General features: G+C 39.8%; 2 protein-coding genes across 3 annotated transcripts in view; one reads left to right on the forward strand and one right to left on the reverse strand.

Annotated features, from left to right (window-relative positions):
• Positions 1 to 22: 22 nt before the first annotated feature.
• The window catches only part of AZI2 (5-azacytidine induced 2), a 44,664-nt gene continuing 30,304 nt past the window's right edge, over positions 23 to 14,382 (forward strand). The window contains exon 1 of one of the 2 annotated variants that reach the window (XM_039242704.1): positions 23 to 491. Coding sequence is in view for 1 of the 2 variants with exons in the window: in XM_039242702.1 (XP_039098633.1) it covers positions 855 to 876 (22 nt within the window). In the remaining variant the exon portion in view is untranslated. Of the gene's footprint in view, positions 492 to 674; positions 877 to 14,382 lie in introns of those variants that run through there. The other variant, XM_039242702.1, reaches the window with a different exon arrangement.
• LOC120238759 (non-histone chromosomal protein HMG-14-like) lies at positions 951 to 9,425 on the reverse strand. The gene is made up of 3 exons (XM_039242721.1): positions 9,134 to 9,425; positions 1,544 to 1,652; positions 951 to 1,080 (listed from the first exon to the last, which is right to left on the reverse strand). The coding sequence occupies exons 1-3, from the start codon at positions 9,423 to 9,425 to the stop codon at positions 951 to 953; spliced, it is 531 nt and encodes a 176-aa protein (XP_039098652.1).

Consider the following 14,382-nt stretch of genomic DNA (forward strand, 5'->3'; position numbering starts at 1 on the left):
CGGTTTGCTTGCGCGCGCCGGCGCCTAGTCTAAGGACAGCTGGCGCCCTACTTCCGGCGGTGCGCTGCTTCCAGGCCCCCTCTACAGCGCTTCCCCTTCGCGGAACGCGACGCAGCCGTGGGTCGGCGGACGCTGACGAGGCGGGTGCCGGCGGGCCTGGGTGTCGCGCGCGTGTCGCTGGGTAACGGGCGTTTTGCCGGGGCGTCTCGGGCCTCTTCTCCTCAGCGTTGGCCCTCTTTCCAGAACCTCCCGGGCCCCCAGCCGGAGGGCCGGGCTGCGCCCATTGCGGCGGAGCCGCGGCTAAAGAGATGGGAATCCTTCCGCTGCGTTCCCGGAGCGGCTGCCTTCTCTGGGGAAGCAGCGGTGTCTTCGAGGAAACCGGAAGCCCGTGGTGACCCCTGGCGACCCGGTTTGTTTTCGGTCCGTATCCAAACGCTGGGGAATCGAAACTCGGCGGCCCTGGGGGCGGCCCTACGGAGCCTGAGTTGGGGGTGAGTGATTCGCGTCGGCCGGGCTAGGGATGCGGGCAGTGTCGGGATCAACCTCCTGTGTTGTTGCTGCTCGGAAGAGACGTCATTTTCTTCACAAACCGGCGCCCCCCCTCCTTTGCCTAGGGAGCGGCCCGCCCCTCGGCATCTCTAACTCCTGTGACATTTGCGAGCTGGCTCTTCCAAGCCCTCCTTGCTCCTTCCCTTTATTGCCCCCGATTGCTTACTTTCTTTCCATACTCTGAATTAATGGGGCGCCTTTCGTTTCATTTCATTCATTGAAATGGCATTTCTGACGGAAACGGAAGAGGGATGTGTGGCTAGGACGCTGCTGCCTGGGGCGTCCAGGCAGTGGACTTCACCCCCATGTACGTTAACGAGGCTAACGGTAGGTAATTCGTCGTCTCTCCGGTATCTGACCTGTGTGTGCGGTGTGATTTTCGATCATTTGTTGAGTTACTACTACGTGCGCGGTAGGTGGACTGTCGCGCCTACAGACCGCTCATACACCCAAAGGCGAGGTAAAGGATCAACTAAAACTCTAATACCAGTGGGAACATAAACTGCTCTAGCATGTGTCGCTGGAGCTATGCTAAGGTGATCAAAGATAGTGACGTATTAGGATCGAAATTGACCCGTGCCTCTCAAACAGAGGAGACATTTTCTCTCCTCCTGTGGAATTTTGAATTGGATTGCTCACGGTCTCAGTATAGAATTTAAATTCTAGTTTTCTAAACTTGCCATATCTAATTTCCTAACCCTTTGCGGCCACTCCCTACTTCCTCTGTACATTAGGAATGATAATCCCTCACGGGGTCATTAGAAAATTCTAATGCGATAGTGTTTATAAAGTGGGAAGTTGTATACGAATGTAAGGTTTTAGTGTTAAAGAGAGAGTATGATGTAATGGGAAACGCACTGGATGAAGTCCGAACATTAACTCAAGGTCTGAGTGCTGAATTTTCCACTTACTCGCTTGACACTGGGTGGGAGACTAAATCTCTTCTTCATTCTCCCCCATCTCTGAAATGAGAGTAATGCTGCTCCCTCTTCACCGCACCAACGCGTAGTTTCTAAGAGTTTTGCTGGCTCCGGAATCAACTGGCTGAGTTTCATTCCTTGCCTTCCTCACTTTCTTACATTTGCCTGTCTTATTCTGTCCACCTGTGAGAACAGGAAATTCTTGCCCACATCAGAGGTCTTATGCAGAGTCATGAAGAACAAATAAGGTAGTTCCCCTGAAAGCTGCCTGACATGCCATAAACACTCTGTAAATATCAATTATCAACACAGAACATTTTCGTGATGAAATGAAATGTGATGAAGTTTTTCATAGTCCATGAAGTAATGGAACCAATGTAATTTTTTTCTCCCGTGTGGTATTTATATTATGGGTTAAAGTATAGTTCTGTTGGGGCGCCTGGGTGGCTTAGTCGGTTAAACGTCCGACTTTCGCTCAGGTCATGATCTCGCGGTTCGTGGGTTTGAGCCCCGCGTCGGGCTCTGTGCTGACTGCCGGCTCAGAGCCTGGAGCCTGTTTCAGAGTCTGTGTCTCCCTCTCTCTCTGACCCTCCCCTNGGGCTCTGTGCTGACTGCCGGCTCAGAGCCTGGAGCCTGTTTCAGAGTCTGTGTCTCCCTCTCTCTCTGACCCTCCCCTGCTCACGCTGCCTCTCTCTCTCTCTCTCCTAGAAATAAATAAAAATATTTAAAAAAAAAATATATAGTTCTGTTACCACTTTTGGAGAGTAATTACTGGTAATGCTAATTAATAACACTTGATGTATGTAAGTGCTCGATTTCATTGAGGTATGTTAACTTTATGAAAAGAATCAAAAGAAGTAAACTGCTCTTTGTACTTATGCTAACCCAGAAAAAGTCTTACGATTCCCTAGTCGTCAGGCTTCCTTCTGGACTGTTGCAGTTTAGTGACACTCAGTGAGGGTTATAGAAATGAAAATGGAGTTGTTTATACTGTATATCTGATGCTGAGTATATTTGGGGCACTTATGGAATTGTAGGATATTTGAGTGCTGAGATCCATAGATAAGTGTGACAATATCTTGAAAAAAGGCACCTGATTACCTCTTCTTTGTAAACTAGTTAGGCCATTTCTGCCCTTAGTTGTTTAATTAAAAATAGGAAACAAGTAAGTGTTGGTCCGTTTTGCTCCATGGTATCTTAATTGATCCTGTGAAGTGGGTTAGGGATATTTAGCTTTTCAGAGGTAGGATGATGATGGAAATAATGAAGTTCAGTTCAGGAGGCAATGTAGACTAGAGGCAAGAGCCTACTAAATCGCCCTGGATTCAAACCCTAGCTGTGTCGCGTAAGGCCAGGCCAGTGTGATTACAGGCAAATTAACATCACCTTGTTGAGGTGTTAAGTTTCTTTATCAGTGGTGGTGATAATAACTCCCTAGCCAAGTTTGGTGTGGATTTGAGGTAAAGTTTGTACTAAACCATTTAGTTAGTTTCTGGCAAAAATGTGAATTCCTTCTGTTTAGGTTGCCATTTTATATTTGTATTAAGTTTTGCCTTCATGTGAACAGTTTCAGGAGGTGGCATCTTACTGATACAGTTCAACCTGTCATTTTACTGGTGGGAAAATTTAGATCCAAAGAGGTAAACCTATCAGTAATCAAGGCGGCAGATTGCAGACTAGAATCTGGGTTTCTGAATCTCTTGTCTGTTCTTTCTACCAATGAGTTCTGCCTTTTCCAGATTCTTATTAGAAAAAGTTTGAATACATGTTGTGTTGTCTCTCAGAATGTTGTATTAAGAGAACAGATTTGGAAGAAAGCTCATATGGGTTCACATCCCAGCTTTGCCACTGATTACTTAATGTAGTTTCCTATGAAATCGGAAAATGAATGAGGAAGCACTAGTGCCTGGTCTGTGGTAAGTGATGGATGTGGTAAATATGATGAAATACAACCGGATAACCCTGTTTTTTCCTAGATTAAAAAAAAAAAAGACCTATCTGGTGTCAGAAGATATTTCTGTCTTTTCTGACATCTCACAACCCCATATATATAGCATGCCTCAACTTGGGCTCCTAATGTTGATTGTAGTGAAGATTGAAATTTAAGGTTTTCTAAAAATAATTCTTAACAGTGTTTGAATTGGTCTCTCCCTTAGCCTCAGGAACTACTCTTGCTCCTTTCTACCCACCTTATCTGGCAAATTGTGCTGCTCTTTCTCCATCATCATTGCAATATCGTGATTTATAAGAAACATATATTTGATCACTTAGATGACCAAAACATGTTTCTCATATATATTTGGTTTTCATCCACAATTCTTGGCCCACAGCCCCCCAAGCCCTTGGAATTTTCTGAGGGTAAGAGGTATGGGATCATCTTTTGTCATAGTTGTTTTCTTAACCTCTTACTGAAGTTGTTTCAGAGCCATGAAGGTGAAATGGGTGTCTTGTTATTTATAACAAGCCCTTTTTTACCAAGACTGTGTTTATGGTAATGAGGTGACTTTTGGACAGCAACTAAGGATGGGGGCTGATTGCCAAGGAAACCAACCGTGTAATTAGAGGATTGGAGCTTTCAGTCCCACCAAGGTTGGTAGAGGACAGGAGCTGAAAGTTGAATCAATTGCCAATGACTTAATCATTTCTATGTAAGGAAGCCTTTGTAAAAACCCAAAGAAGAGAGGGTTCAGAGAGCTTCCAGAACTTTTTCACATGCCATTATGTCAGCCCCAGACTCCAGGAGGACAGGCTGCTTTGTTCAGGACTTATGTATCTGTATGGTTAGAAGTACAGGTAACAATGGAGGCTTACAGTTAGCATCCAAAGTAGAGGGCAGTCTTGTGGGACCAAGCCCTTTACCTGTGGAATATTTTGCTGTCTCTGGGTAGATGATTTCGGAATGGAGCTGAAGGACATTGTAGGACACCCAGCTAGTCTCCAGAGAGCATTGCTTCTTGATAGTGAAGAATAATCTACCCCTCATGTTGGAATTGGCTGACCCAGAACACCTTTTAATCATTCTTGGGAATTTCATTGTTCTTAGCAATAACTGTCAACATTTTTCATCAATTCTGTTTTAATTTGTACTTTTCTTATGTAAACGTCTAAGAAGAAACAATTTAATTCCAAGTATATAAAATATTTGCATGATATATTTCCTCTAGGTAAATCTGATTCTCCTATACTGTTGTGGTAAGAGAGATAATGAAATTGCTTTCTATAATTTTAAAAACAAAATCTCATGCAAAAGGTAGTTGTTGTTTACCGATTAATAATCTAGAACTAACCATGCCCACAAATGTTTAAGAATACTAGTTATTATTGGAATTCTCTAAATCTCATAGTAAACACTTTGTAGAGTAATGGCTCTGAAATTGGATAGGAGGACGTAAAATCACATGAGGAGATTATTGAAAGTTCAGTTTGACATTTTCATCCTAGATGTACTGACTTGCATAGAAATACTGACTTGCATAGATGTGCAGTGCAGTCTAGCAATCAGTATTTTTTCCATTATCATTTTTTTTTAATTGAAATATAGTTAACACATCACGTTATATTGGTTTCAGGTGTATGACATACTGATTTAACAACTGTATACATTATGCTATGTTCATCCCTTCCCTTCTGGCAACCATTAGTTCTCTGATTTATAGGTCCATTTCTGCTTTTGTTCTTTTGTGTTTTAGATTGTACATCTAAGTGAAATCATGTAGAATTTGTCTTTGGCTTATTTCACTTGCATGATGCCCTGTAGGTCTACCCATGTTGTCACAAATGGCAAAATCTCATTCTTTTTTATATCCAAATAATAGTCCATTCTGTGTGTTTGTTTGTGCCGTATCTTCATTATCCTTTTATCTTATCAGTGGACACTTAGGTTGCTTCCATATCATGGCTATTGTAAATAATGCTACAGTAAACATAGATGTCCATATATCTTTTCAAATTAGTGTTTCCATTTTTGGGGGGAATTACTGAATCCTATGGTTTTTCTATTTTAATTTTTTGAGGAACCTCCATAATGTCTTCCACAGTGGCTATATACCATTTTATATTCCCACCAACAGAGCACTAGGGCCTCTTTTTCTGTACATCCTCGCCAGCACTTAACATTTTTTGTCTTTTTGATAGTAGCTATTCTGACAGTTGTAAGGTGATATATCCTTGTGGTTTTGATTTTCATTTCCCTGATGATTAGTTATATTGAACATCTTTTAATGTGTCTGTTGGCCATCTGTATGTCTTCTTTGGATAGATGTCTATTCAGGTCCTCTGTCCATTTTTTGGTCCTATTATTTGGGATGTTTTAGTGTTGGGTTATATAAATTCTTTATATTAATTATCAGTATTAACCCCTTATCGATATGTCATTTGCAAATCTCTTCTTCCATTTGGTAGATTGCCTTTGTATTTTGATGGTTTCCTTCGCCATGCACGTTGTATATTTTGGTGTAGCCCCAATAAATTAATTTTGCTTTTGTTTCCCTATTCTGAGGAGACCTATCTAGAAAAATGTTGCTAATAAGTCTCATGACAAAGAGATTACTGCCTCTATTTTCTTCTAGTTTTATGGTTTCAGGTCTCACATTTAGGTTTCAGATGCATTTTGATTTTATTTTTGTGTATGGTATAAGAGTGTGGTGCAGTATCATTCTAATTTCCTCAACACCATTTATTGACGAGGCTGTCTTTTCCCCCCATTGCCTAGTTTTGCCTCCTTTGTCGTTGGTTAATTGACCATAGAAGCATGGGTCTATTTCTAAGCTCTCTCTCTTTTCTGAGTCTGTTTATGTGTCACTACCATACTATTTTGTCTACTGTTAACTTTGTAGTATATCTTGAAGTCTGGAATTGTGGTATGTCCAGCTTTGTTGTTGTTTTTTTTTCCCCCCCTCAAATTGCTTTGGATATTCAGGGTCTTTCATGATTCTATACAAATTTTCAGTACCATTTGTTCTATTTCTGTGAAAAACGCTTATGGTATTTTGACTGGAATTGCATTAAATCTGTAGATTGTTTTGTGTATGGTAGGTACATTTAAACAATACTCTTCTAACCCTTGAGCATGGGATATCTTTCATTTGTGTTGTTTTCAGTTCTTTCATCATTGTTCTATAGTTTTCACTGTACAGGTCTTTCCCCTCCTTGGTTAAGTTAATTTTTAGGTATTTTGGTTTTTTTGGTTCAATTGTAAATGGAATTGTTTTCATTTCTCCTTCTGCTACTTTTTTATTAGTGTATAAAAACAACACGTTTCTGTATATTAATTTTGTAAACTACAACTTTGTTTATTCTAATAAATTTTTGGTGAAGTCTTTAGGATTTTTTTTTATGTTTAGTGCCATATCTTATGTAAATAATGAGCTTTACTTCTTACTGATTTGGATGCCATTTATTTCTTTTTCTTGCTTGTTTACTAGAAATTTCTAGGCTAGGACCTTCCAGTACTATGTTGAATACAGGTGGTGAGAGCGGACACTCTTCTCTTGTTCCTGATCTTGGAAGATAAGTTAGCAATTCAATTTTGTTCAGATTTTCTATTTTTTCCTGACTCCGTTTTGGAAGATTGTGTTTCTAGGAGTTTATCCATTTCTTTTCAGTTGTTTGTCCACTTGGTATATAAGTTTTCATAGTAGTCTCTTCAAATCTTTTTGTCTTTGATATCAGTTGTTATTTCTCCTTTTTCATTTCTGACTTTTTTGGGGTCCTCTCTCTCTTTTTTTTTCTCTTTATGACTCTGGCCAGAGGTTTATCAATTTTGTTGATTTCTTAAGAGAACCAGTCAAATTTCATTCATCTTTTCTAATGTTATTTGGTCTCTATTTCATTTATTTCTGCTCTGATCTTTATTATTTTCTGCCTTCTACTAAGTATGGGCTTTGTTCTTTTAGTTCCTATAGGTATATTGTTAGATTGTTTATTTGAAATTTTTCTTGGGGCACCTGGGTGGCTCAGTCAGTTAAGTGTCGGACTTGAGCTCAGGTCATGATCTTGCAGTCTCTGAGTTCGAGCCCTGCTTCTGGCTCTGTGCTGACAGCTCAGAGCCTGGAGCCTGGTTTGGATTCTGTGTCTCCCTCTCTCTCCGCCCCTCCCCCACTTGTGCTTTCTTGCTCTCAAAAATACATAAACAATATTTTGTTAAAAAAAATATTTAAAAAATATTTTTAAAAAATTAAAGTTTATTTCTTGATACAGGCCTGTATGGCAGTAAATTTCTCTCTTAGAACTACTTTTGCTGTGTCCCAAGGATTTTGGGCCATTGTGTGTTCATTTTCATTTGTTTCCATGTATTTTTTTAAAGTTTCTCTGATTTCATTGACTCATTGGTTGTTTAGGAGCATGTTGTTGAGCCTTCACGTTTGTGTTTTTCCAGTTTTTCTTTTGTGATTGATTTTTAGTTTCATACTGTTGTGGTCTGAAAAGATGCTTCGTATGATTATAATCTTAAATTTATTGAAACTTATTTTGTGGCCTAACGTGATCTATTCTGGAGAATGTTTTACATGCACTTGAAAAGAATGTGTATTCTGTTATTTTGGGTGGAGTGTTCTATATATGTCTGTGTTAAGTCCATCTGGTCTAATGTGTCTTTCAGAAACACTATTTCCTTATTGATTCTATGCTTGGATGACCTATCCATTGATATAAGTAAGGTGTTAAAGTTCCCAACTATTACTATATTACTGTCACTTTCTTCCTTCTTGTCTGTTAGCTGATATTTGCTTTATCTATTTAGGTGCCGCAGTGTCAAATGCATAGATATTTATAATTGTTATAAATCCCTTCATTGTTACGTAATGTACTTCTTGGTCTCTTGTTACAGTCTGTGTTAAAGTCTATTTTTATCTGATAAGTATTGGTGCTCCCATTTTTTTTTCCATAATTGAATTTTTGTTCTGAGGATCAGAACAGACATTCAGTTTGTACACACTTCTGGACATATGTACTGAAAAATCACATAGTTGTGATTTCTTTTTCTAAAAGTTATTTCAGTGGCTTTCCAGCTTAAAATTTGGAGGTAAATTTTTCTTAACAGTATATCAAGTACCAGTATCTTCAAATGTTGATATGCTGTAACATTGTTAAATCCCATTATTTCACAATTTAATATTATATACGTAACATACTCAAATTTTCATCTTACGCAGCACAATAACAGAGTTATTAGGACTGGACTACCACATCCAAGATGTTACAGAATGCATCAGATTCTTACTGAGAGCCAAGTTTAAGGAGTGGTTTTCTTTAGGAATCAATTCTGTCAAAAACAACATTGGAATAGAAGCAATTTAAGATGTTCAGGACCTATTAAACACATGACTGATTCCAAATTACCATTTAGTGTGCTTGGCATTATAGGATATAAAAACTACCCCATCTATGGAATGTTAAACTGACACTCAAAAGACAATCAAAGCATCCCATATTCAATATCCCACTATTTCCTGGTTGTATCAAAAAAAATAAACAACTAGCAAATGATTTCACCTTTTTAAAAAAGCATTTACACTTAAAAAAAATGGAATGAGGTGGATTGCCTCTTTAAAATTGTTTGCAGAGCTACTAATAAACTTGGGTTTACAAAACAGTTAATGAAAATATTCCTCTGGATTGTACATATAGGAAGATAGGGACTACTAATAAGACATGATATTATTAACCAGACTTGGCTTCTTTCTCTCCTGCTTCATCAAAGGCTAGACTCCCATTTTTAGATTTTCCATTTTCTGTAGGTAAGTCTCTTTTTGTTTCTTGGTTAGCCACTTCAGCCTGTTTACCCTTTGCTTTCCTTTTCCTTTTTTTTTTTTTTTTTGTCTGAAGAGTATCCTTTCCTTCCTCCTTTTTTGGCTTCTTTTCCACGTTTGCAGGTGCAGGTTTGGTTGAGAACCTCACCAATTTCCTCTTGGGCTCCTTTGCCACCCCTTCAGCAGAGCTGATCTTTCTTGTGGGCATTGTGGCAGTACGGCAGATACATGCCCGGTGCCTGCTGGTCACAGGGTGCAGAGAGCCTTTACAGGGTTGGGCTGCCTGGCTGTAGCCACTCCTTCCACACCCAAGCTGCTCCGACATAACCCCAGGTTTTTTGCTTCAGTTTGCGTGGAATATTGTTTCTCAGTCCTTTACTTCAGTCTGAAGTGAGTCTCTTAATAAGCAGCATATTGATAGGTCCTGTTTTTTTTAATCTATTCTTCATTCTGTATCTTTTTTTGTAATATAGTTTATTGTCAAGTTGGTTTCCATATAACACCCAATGTGCATCCCAACAAGTGCCCTCCTCCATGCCCATCACCCATTTTCCCTTTTCCCCCACTCCCATCAACCCTCAGCTTGTTCTCAGTATGTAAGAGTCTCTTGTGGTTTGACTCCCTCCCTCTCCTTAACTATTTTTTTTTCCCTTTCCCCTCCCCTATGGTCCTCTGTTAAGTTTCTCCTGTTCCACCTATGAGTGAAAACATATGGTATCTTTCTCTGTCTGACATATTTCACTTAGCATAATACCCTTGAGTTCCATCCATGTTGCTACAAATGGCCATGTTTTATTCTTTCTCATTGCCATGTAGTATTCCATTGTGTAGATAAACCATATCTTCTTGATCCATTCATCCGTTGATGGACATTTAGTCTCTTTCCATGGTTCGGCTATTGTTGAGAGTGCTGCTATGAACATTGGGGTACATGTGCCCCTGTGCATCAGCACTCCTGTATCCCTTGGGTAAATTCCTAGCAGTGCTATTGCTGGGTCATAGGGGAGTTCTAATGTTAATTTTTTGAGGAACCTCCACACTGTTTTCCAGAGTGGCTGCACCAGTTTACATTCCCACCAACAGTGTAGGAGGGTGCCCGTTTCTCCACATCCTCGCCAGCATCTATCGTCTCCTGATTGGTTCATTTTAGCCACTCTGACCGGCGTGAGGTGGTATCTCATTGTGGTTTTGATTTGTACATCCTGATGGTGAGTGACGCTGAGCATCGTTTCATGTGTCTGTTGGCCATCTGAATGTCCTCTTTGGAGAAGTGTCTGTTCATGTCTTCTGCCCATTTCTTCACTGAATTATTTGTTTTTTGGGTGTGGAACTTGGTGAGTTCCTTACAGATTTTAGATGCTAGCCCTTTATCTGATATGTGATTTGCAACTATCTTTTTTCCCCATTCCATCGGTTGCTTTTTAGTTTTGATTGTTTCATTTGCCGTACAGAAGCTTTTGATCTTGATGAGGTCCCAATAGTTCATTTTTGCTTTTGATTCTCTTGCCTTTGGAGATTGTCAAATAAGAAATTGATGCAGCTGAGGTCAAAGAGGTTGTTTCCTGCTTTCTCCTCTAGGGTTTTTAATGGTTTCCTATCTCACTCTCAGGTCCTTCATCCATTTTGAGTTTATTTTTGTGTGTGGTGAAAGAAAGTGTTCTGGTTTCATTCTTCTGCATGTTGCTGTCCAGTTCTCCCAGCACCATCTGTTAAAAGAGGCTGTCTTTTTTCCATTGGATGCTCTTTCCTGCTTTGTCAAAGATTCATTGGCCATACATTTGTGGGTCCAATTCTGGGTTCTCTATTCTATTCCATTGGTCTATGTGTCTGTTTTTGTGCCAATACTATACTGTCTTGATGATTACAGCTTTGTAGTAGGGGCTAAAGTCTGGGATTGTGATACCTCCCATTTTGGTTTTCTTCTTCAATATTACTTTGGTTTTTTGGAGGTCTTTTGTGATTCCATACAAATTGTAGAACGCTGGTACAATTTTGATTAGGATTACACTGAAGGTGTAGATTGCTTTGGGTAGTATTGACATTTTAACAGTGTTTATTCTTCCTATCTATGAGCATGGAGTGTTTTCCCATTTCTTTGTTCTTCAACTTCCTTCATAAGCTTTCTATACAGATCTTTTACATCTTTGGTTAGGTTTATTCATAGATATTTTACGGTTCTTGGTGCCATTGTGAATGAAATCAGTTTCTTTATTTCTCTTTCTGTTGTTTCATTAGTGGTGTATAAAAATGCAACCAATTTCTGTACTTTGATTTTGTACCCTGCAACTTTGCTGAATTCATGGATCAGTTCTAGTAGGCTTCTGGTGGAGTCTGTCTGGTTTTCTATGTAGAGTATCATGTTGTCTGCGAAAAGTGAGAGATTGACTTCTTCTTTGCCAATTCTGATGCCTTTTATTTCCTTTTGTTGTCTGATGGCTGATGCTACGACTTCCAGCACTATGTTAAACAACAGTGGTGACAGTGGACATCCCTGTCGTTTTCCTGATTTCAGGGGTAAAGCTCTCAGTTTTTCCCTGTTGAGGATGATGTTAGCTGAGGGCTTCTCATAGATGGCTTTTATGATGTTTAAGAAAGTTCCTTCTATCCTCACTTTCTTGAGGGTCTTTATTAAGAACAATGCTGTATTTTGTCAAATGCTTTTTCTATCAACAGGATCATATGGTTTTTATCTTTTCCTTTGTTGATGTATCACGTTGATTGATTTGCGAATGTTGAACCAGCCATGTAACCCAGGAATGAATCCCACTTGATCATGGTGGATAATTCTTTTTATATGCTGTTGAATTTGATTTGCTAGTATCTTGTTGAGGATTTTTGCATTCATATTCAACAGGGATATTGGCCTGTGGTTCTCTTTTTTGTTGGGTCTCTGTCTGGTTTGGGGATCAAAGTGATGCTGGCTTTATAGAATAAGTCCAGAAGTTTTCCTTCCATTTCTCTTTTTCGGAACAGCTTGAGAAGGATAGGTATTAACTCTGTTTTAAATGTCTGGTAAAATTCCCCAGGGAAGCCGTCTGGTCCATGACTCTTATTTGTTAGGAGATTTTTGATAACTGATTCAATTTCTTCACTAGTTATGGGTCTGTTCAGATTTTCTATTCCCATTTGAATTTTGTTAGTGAGTGTATGTTTAGGAATTTGTCCATTTCTTCTAGGTTGTCCAGTTTTTTGGCATATAATTTTTCATAGCATTCCCTGATAATTGCTTGTATTTCTGAGGGATTGGTGATGAGTTCCTTCACTTTTTTTTTTGTTTGGGAAAACCTTTATCCCTCCTATTCTGAATGACAGGCTTGCTGGATAAAGGGTTCTTGGCTGCATATTTTTCCTATTCATCACATTAAAGATTTCCTGCCAAATTTCATTAGATAGGTCTGCTACCACCCTTATGTGTCTACCTTTGTATGTTAAGGCCCGTTTATCCCTAGCTGCTTTCAGAATTCTCTCTGTATCCTTATATTTTGCCAGTTTCACTATGATATGCCATTCAGAAGATTGATTCAAGTTACGTCTGATGGGAGTTCTCTGTGCCTCTTGGATTTCAAGGTCTGTTTCCTTCCCCAGATTGGGGAAGTTCTCAGCTATAATTTGTTCATGTACCCCTTCAGCCTCTTTTTCTCTCTATTCTTCTAGAATTTCTGTGATACAGATATTGTTCCATTTGATTGCATCACTCCTCGGATTCTCCTTTCATGCTCCTAGATCAATTTTTCTCTCTTTTTCTCGGCTTCCTCTTTTTCTATAATTTTGTCTTCTAATTCACCTATTCTCCTCTCTGCCTCTTTCGTGCCGTGGCTGCCTTAATTTTATTATGTATCTCATTTATAGCTTTTTTTAAGTCATCATAACTATTTTTAAGATCCATGAACTTGGCAGCAATAGCGAGTGTCTGCTGTCTTCTATGCCTTTTTCAAGCCCAGTGATTAATTTTATGACTATTGTTCTAAATTATTGTTCAGTTATGTGGCTTGTATCTGTTTTGATCAATTCTTTTGCTGTCACTTCTTCCTGGAATTTCTTTTGAAGAGAGTTCTTCCATTTCATCATTTCAGCTTTCTGTCTCTTGTAAGTTTGTGCTCTGCACCTGCAAGTACTGCTATATTAAAGAGGCTCATACACAGTCCAGGGCCTGGCCATTCAGGAAGTGTTCTTTTAAGGGTGTCCCTTGGTCTCTCTAGTTGTGACTTTGGCTATTTTGTTTCCCTACTCGTAGTGATGTTTTGGACTCTCCACCATGTGTGCTTTGGTTTGTTCCTTGAAGTAGCCCTGGAAAGGAAAACAGAGAACAAACACATGTAAACACACAAACAAATCATACAAGCAAGCAAACCGACAAAAATAATAAAAAAAAAAAGACAGTCTAAAAGCATAAAACCAGAAATCTCACCTACAAATAAAGAGCAGGGTGGAGGCAGTGCTGATGGAAGAGCATATGCAAAGAGAGAAACGACAGAGGTGGAGAGAAAGGGAAAATGAACATTGACCAGGCAGAGAGACTAAAAGGCTTAATTTAGAGTGAGAAAAAGGAGAACACAGCAGAGGCAAGGAGAAAGAAACAAAGATGTTACCCAGAGTAACTATATAGTGTGATTATTCCAGAGGGAGAGAAAGGAAGGTAAAGAAGGAGGTGTAGAACATGCATCAAGAGGATGGATTAAATATGTCTTTTAAGCAAACCTATAACCAGAATAACCAGCGCAGAGGGGAGAGAGAAGACTGAGAAAAGGAAGAATATATCTGAATAGCAAGAATTGATCTAGAGTTAATCACGGCAATGCAGCAGTGTTGGTCTTGGGGCAGGGGCCGTCTCTTTCTACAGCATCTACCTGCTCCCAGCAGCTACCCAGTGTAGCTGGGCGTGGTTTGGTATAGGTGGGTCCCGCCTCCATTGTAGGTCCTGCCTGCGGATACCTTGGGCCCTGCCTTGGTGGTTGTGGGGAGAAAAATGGCGACCCCTCAGTCCCATCTTCTCGAACCAGGTGTCCCAGATCATTCTTTTGGATCCATCCTCACTGTGTCGCGGGCTCAGATGAGGTGGGCCGTCTTCTGTGCCCCATGCACAGCTGTGTTCCAAGCTTTCACTCCATGCTCATTAACCATGCTGCCCGAAATGTATTCCTGGGAGCCACAGCACTTCAGAGCAG

Source organism: Hyaena hyaena, unplaced genomic scaffold, assembly GCF_003009895.1.
Source record: "Hyaena hyaena isolate Hyena2069 unplaced genomic scaffold, ASM300989v1 scaffold_216, whole genome shotgun sequence".
NCBI classification, from domain to species: domain Eukaryota; kingdom Metazoa; phylum Chordata; class Mammalia; order Carnivora; family Hyaenidae; genus Hyaena; species Hyaena hyaena.